The sequence below is a fragment of the Nelumbo nucifera genome, chromosome 4, assembly GCF_055504915.1.
Source record: "Nelumbo nucifera cultivar China Antique chromosome 4, China Antique-T2T, whole genome shotgun sequence".
Classification (NCBI taxonomy): Eukaryota; Viridiplantae; Streptophyta; class Magnoliopsida; order Proteales; family Nelumbonaceae; genus Nelumbo; species Nelumbo nucifera.
The window spans coordinates 69,259,217-69,264,964 of record NC_142652.1 but is presented as its reverse complement, the minus strand read 5'-3'; the positions used below and the strand labels follow the sequence as shown (position 1 = coordinate 69,264,964).

At 36.1% G+C, this 5,748-nt stretch overlaps 1 protein-coding gene across 4 annotated transcripts; it reads left to right on the top strand.

The window, feature by feature from the left end:
• The first annotated feature begins 687 nt into the window (after positions 1-687).
• Positions 688-5,107, top strand: LOC104590888 (PHD finger family protein). Of its 4 annotated transcripts, XR_016085185.1 has the most exons (4): positions 688-1,017; positions 1,103-2,253; positions 2,337-2,406; positions 4,833-5,107. XR_016085185.1 is itself a non-coding variant. In XM_019196595.2 (3 exons), exon 2 carries the CDS (start codon positions 1,167-1,169, stop codon positions 2,205-2,207), a length of 1,041 nt encoding a protein of 346 aa, XP_019052140.1. In that variant the 5' UTR covers positions 688-1,017; positions 1,119-1,166; the 3' UTR covers positions 2,208-2,253; positions 2,337-2,790. The 4 variants fall into 4 exon arrangements, 2 of the variants coding, with proteins under 2 accessions (XP_019052140.1, XP_088758630.1); XR_734179.3 differs by having other exon boundaries at positions 688-2,253; XM_019196595.2 differs by lacking the exon at positions 4,833-5,107 and having other exon boundaries at positions 1,119-2,253; positions 2,337-2,790.
• The last annotated feature ends 641 nt before the right edge of the window (positions 5,108-5,748 follow it).

Genomic DNA, 5,748 nt, shown 5'->3' with positions numbered 1-5,748 from the left:
ATGATTGATCAGACCAAATTACCCCTCATCACCCTTTGACTGCCATCTAATTCTCTTTATCAACCATCCGAACGTTGACAAAAAACTGAACAGTTCCAAGTCCTAGTCTCTTCTATTCAAAAAAGTTGGTGGTTGTTTAGAATAATCTAAAATTTGGGACTATTCATTTTATTATTAATGTTTGGATGGTTGATAAAGAGAATTAGATGACATTCTTAAGGCATTTTTGACTTTTCAAATGTCACTTAACGGTTGATTAACGGATTGCTTAACGATAGGTATTGGATTGTCACATTTTGAAAGTCCTAGTACTGAATTTTCACATTTTAAAATTTGGGGACCAAATTGTAACTCAAGCCAAGGTAGATGATAATGGTAAAGAATTTTCCCTAATATTAAAGATTCATGGAAGATAGCTTATTTAATAGAGCTTCTCGATTTGAAAGGTTAGGGTTTTGATAAACTAACATCTCTTTCTTCTTTTTCTTGTTTTATTTTGAAAATATGAAGAAAAATAAAGGGTAAAATAGTGTTTTTCGTCTTTATGTTAACGGATGCTGACATAAAAAAAATATTAATCAATTGTTAAAAACGATAAGATAGTATTAATTAATTTTCAAACAATAATAATATATTTAGTAAATTAGCTAAACTAGGTAGTTTAAGAAATTTTCCCGTAAAACAATTTTCGCGAATTATTCCGCAAAAGGAAAGAGTCCTCTTCGTTAGAGTGTCGATCGTCGGTCCCCCGTAAAAATAACCAGGCAAAAGTCTCACGAATTACGAAACGAGGGAACGTTTCTCTCTCTCTCTCTGTCTGTGTTTTGTTCGTTCCCTCCATCCCATTTGAAAAACTCACCACTCATCACATTACTCTCTTCCATCTGCGTCATTTATCATTATATATATTTCCTGTTTCTATAAATTTGAAATCCCCTGCCGACCTCTCTTCCTCTCTTGGAAAATTTTCTCAAACGATCATATTGAGGAATAATAGATAATTGACGCAGAAGAGAGGTAATTCGTCGAAACGCCGAACTTCTCGAAATTCTTCAATGTTATTTTTACTTCTTGCAGATTTCTTCACTGATTTGATCCTTAGATTCTGAAAACCCTAGTTTATAGGGTTTTTAGGGTTTCGAACACTCCTCAATGCTGCTGGTGGCATGATGAATCGGGAACAAGCCTCGGAGTGTGGTGGTTGTGACTCCGAGGACAGATGGATACTCCACAATGTCCGCCATCGAGGTATATACCGTCGATTGTGCACTTCCTGTGTTTTGAAATTTCATGGCGGGTTATTCTGTCCTCACTGTTATGAGGTTTACGAAGGATCTATCCCTCCCCATGAACGCGTTTTGTGTTTGAAATGCCCTTCGGTTGCACACTTGGCTTGTGTTGGCTTGGATAAGGCTTCTCGATATGTTTGTCCTCCTTGTTTGAATTCAAGTTTTTTGTTTTTTGACGTCCCTAAGAAGACTAAAGGTGGTGACGGAAAATCAGTTTCTGCGACTGTTAAGCGTGCATTTGACCAGAAATCCGCCAAGGTTCTTCTTGCTTCTGCTCGCATAGCTGCTGTCTCTATGAGTAAAGCTGCAGCTGCTGCTAGGATTGAGGCGGAGAAGAGAGTAAAAGAAGCTGCTTTGACAAAGAAAAGAGCAAGAGAGGCATTGGAACGAGTTGCTTTCCTCGTAGGCAAAGAGAAAGAGAGGGGTAAAGAGATGACTTTGGTCCCTCGTTCAGTCCCAGTGTCGGAGCAGAGGAAGAAATCAAAAGGGTATAGTGCCGTTGCGGCTACAGTTGCAGCTCATAAACGGATTCAAGATAACCTGAAGGCTGGCGGAAATGATAAACCTGGAGGTATTCCGGTAAATTTGAATAATAATATTGCTTCAAGAGAAAAAGATAGGTGGGCAAGGATCCGCCCTCCAAGTGTGGTGCAAATGCTTCCTAAGAATGGCATTTCCGTTGACGACAGAGATAAACAAAAAGCTTCTTCTGCTCCTGTTATTGTGCGCCAACAACTTCAAAATACTGATGCGGTGAACGAACATGACAGGTCGGGCAGTATATCTAATTTTCAAAGCCATACTATGCAAAGGGAGAAGGGGAACAATGGGATATGTTCGGTTCCTGCAGTTGTGGGACAGCATCAGAACCCTCCAAAGAGTAATGGTTTGGAAGAGGATAAAGGAAAGTCAAGTTGATTTGCAGATTCTGAGATGGGTCCACGATTACCTAAGTCAAATCAAGGTTGAAAGTTACCCCCCCCGGCCCTCTTCTTTGCAAGAGTTCAATGTTTTTGTCTTCTTATGTACCTTATGCGTTTACTGCAGATACATTGGCTGCGAAGACAAATTCAGGTGTTGTACTGACAGGATCATTAAATGCTGCATGCTAGCTTCTGTGAGTTATTTTCACTGGAAGAAGTTAATTTTTCTTGTTATATTTCATTTTCTCCAATGTGTGCAGTCATGTGGGGATAATTAAGAATGGCTTCTCATGCGGCTCAGTTTATTCTTTAAGAACTCTGGGCCATTTGTATCTTTAGTATGAAGAGTATATTTCATTTTTCTTGTACTCTTTTGTTTTGGTTTGCAATTGCCAAAATTTTGGGAAGGACTTATTCATTGTTTTATGTTAAAGAGTAATGGTGCGTACTTGCATCATTTAACATGTAAATTAATGTGTCTATCCTTAGACAACACTGGTCTAGGAAATTCCTTCTTCTACTGTAGGAATCAGTAGAGATTGTTTTCAATCCATTAAGTACTTATCTGTTCGTACAAACTATTTCCTTTTGTTATATAATGATTTGATTTTCATCCGCATTTAAAAGGTGTGCCTAGGCTCACCAGTTAGGTTCAAAAGAATTTGTAGTTAATTTCTTGAACTTTTGCTATATTTTGATTGTAATAAACATTTGTAGTTAATTTCTGGTCATCTGTGGGCTAAATGATAAAAACATAATGTTTAGACGTTCAAAAAAATGAGTATAGAAAACATGCAAATGTTGAGATGAATGTATGGGGAAACTAGAAAAAACAGAACAAGAAATTGACATATTATAGGAATCTAGAAGTCCCTGATAGGTGATGAAATGAGGGAAAGTAAATTAAGATTTTGTTTGGTAGCATTCTTCTTTCAGGTTGAAATGCTGCCATATGGGTGATTCAACTTTAATGTTAAAACTTGTATTTGGTAGAGGTTTCAACTTGAAATAGATAAAACACTATTGCATCTGGTTTCACACATAGTAAGGCTCAAAAGAACGTCAATTATGTTTCTTGAATCCAAAGAGCGTTCATGCTTTTTTTTTCTTGAAAAAAAAGTGTTCTTCATGCTTTACCTGTCCTATGTGGTGCTACATGTTTGAAATGTTAATTCAATATTATGCTTTGGGTTCTATGCTAAAATGTGTTTCTCTATTCCTACTTCCACCCTAAGAGTCGTTAGCTTAAATGACAATGGTACCAAAACATCATCTAAGATGGTTTGGTCATTTAAAGAGGACTATCTACAGCACCAATGGGAAGTGACCTGTTGCAAATTGAAGGATATAGAAGAGCTTGGGATAGGGAAAAATAGACATGGGTTGAAGTAGTGACAAAAAGACTTGAGGACCCATAATTTAAGTATTTAACAATGAATATGATGCTGAGCAGACTGGCACATGATTTAATGTGATACAGGGTGTAATGTGTCCATTTTCAAAGAGACCAGACCATGGCATGGGTGGAAGGGGGTTGGTTCCCATTCATTTCAAATGTTCCAGCCGGTATCATACTATCATCTATGTCACACTGTATCCAACATGTATCTGTTGAAACGGACCAATATGGGTTGATATGGATCGATACAGATCGTGTGCCAGTAGAATGATTCATATTTATTGGTTTCACTTTTCCAGCATATTTTCTCACTTTTAAGTTTTCCATCTTTATCCTAGATGCTTGTGGGAGAGTTCCTATTTGCAAAAACATTTGAGATCTTGCATTGGAAAGGAAGAAAATTTACTGGAATCAAGAAGAAGAATGTATTTTTGAGGATATCCAAAAATGCAGTAGACCTGCATGTTTTGGTGTTTGGAATGCAAGGATGCATTGCTTTTTTATTGGACCTATGATGGTTTTGCTTGTATTAGCAGTTTCATACTTCCATTTTTTTTTCAAAAGCCAACCCCATATTTGATGATTTGTTTTTTCAAAAAAAAAGGGGAAATCCAAAAATCATATTTTATGCTGGGAAAGAACCATAAAATGGATCTATGAATGATTTATCAATTCCATTGATCTATCAACAAATTATACCAAAAATGGTTTTTAATTTTGGTGACTTATAGAAATAAAAATAATAAAATCGAAATAATTATTTATTATTTATGCCACTTTTCTTTTCATGCAAATAATTAGTGGAAAGTTATTAATTTCTGAAATTTCTGTTTATTGTGGATATCGCATGTTGAAATGGAGGATATCGCATGTCTTAGAATATACATATGCTCACCAGAGAGATTTGTGTCTATAGAGGATGGAGTTCAGCTGATAGAGGATAGATTTGTGTGAGCTAAACACAATTTGGTTAATTGTCCCATATAGGATAAGGCTTGGTTGAGCATATAAGTTGAGCTGATTATGAGGGTTGTGTCAATATGGTGTCCATGTGTTATTCATTTTATAGTGTTGTATTAGCTCTTGATGTTGTTTCAAATTCTCTTCCCCCCTTTGTCTATGAATTCAAGCTGAAGGAAGCATGGTCTACTTTACTAATGCATGAGTGGTTTTCTCATTCTTGAATACCCTTTCAATTCTTTCTATTGATGTGCACCAAAGGTGGCAAGAAGCAGTTTTGTGAGACCCAGGATGGCTGGATCGTTTGACCTGCGATTATGCCCCAACAGCGGTCCTGCAACAGGCTGTGCTTGTTTCAGACATGTAATATAAGCTATACATATAAGTTGAATAGTTGATGTGATATATATGCAGTATTTTTTTTTTCTTTTCTTTTTCTAATGAGGTGATTCTCATCCTTAAATGTTTAATAATCTATTAGAATATTGCCCTGATGTATGAGGTATTGCATCAAAGCAGTATGCTAACAAGCTTCCTTAACTCTTTTTGAGACTTTTATATGCAGGTTATAGCTCTTGAATATCAATGTTTTAGACTAAATCCATAAGCAATTGCAATAATCTGTTTTTGTTTTATAAGAAACTTACGTATTGATCAGAAAAATAAAGCTATTTATTTTATAGAACATGTAATCGTCTTTGTTCTTTTCCAATATAGCTGTTTAATAGATGCCCTTGCTGGGTATGGTGGTCCTACTGTTGTCTGTTCCAGTGTTTAGAAAACCGGACCGGACCAGCCGGTTCAACTGGTTGAACCGTGACTCGGGGCACTGACCGGTTCGGTTACACCCCAATAACTGGATTTGCTTAAAACTTGCTGAAAACTGGCTGACTGGCCAGTTTAACCGGAAAACTGGTGAATTGGTCCCGGTTTCATGATATTGTCTGGGTCCATACAAAAGTGATGTTTTAAAATGTTATTTACAAGATTTGAATCCACAACTTTTGATTTTCACAAATTACTTACTCTTATGCTAATTAATAATTATTTTTGGTACATATTGCATTATTGTGCATGTATTTTAAAGAAAATGTAAGTTAAAAGGCTTGAGCCCTAGTCATTTGTTTTAAAAATTAATAACCTTATCATCCATCCATTATATTTAAGTACATTAAAA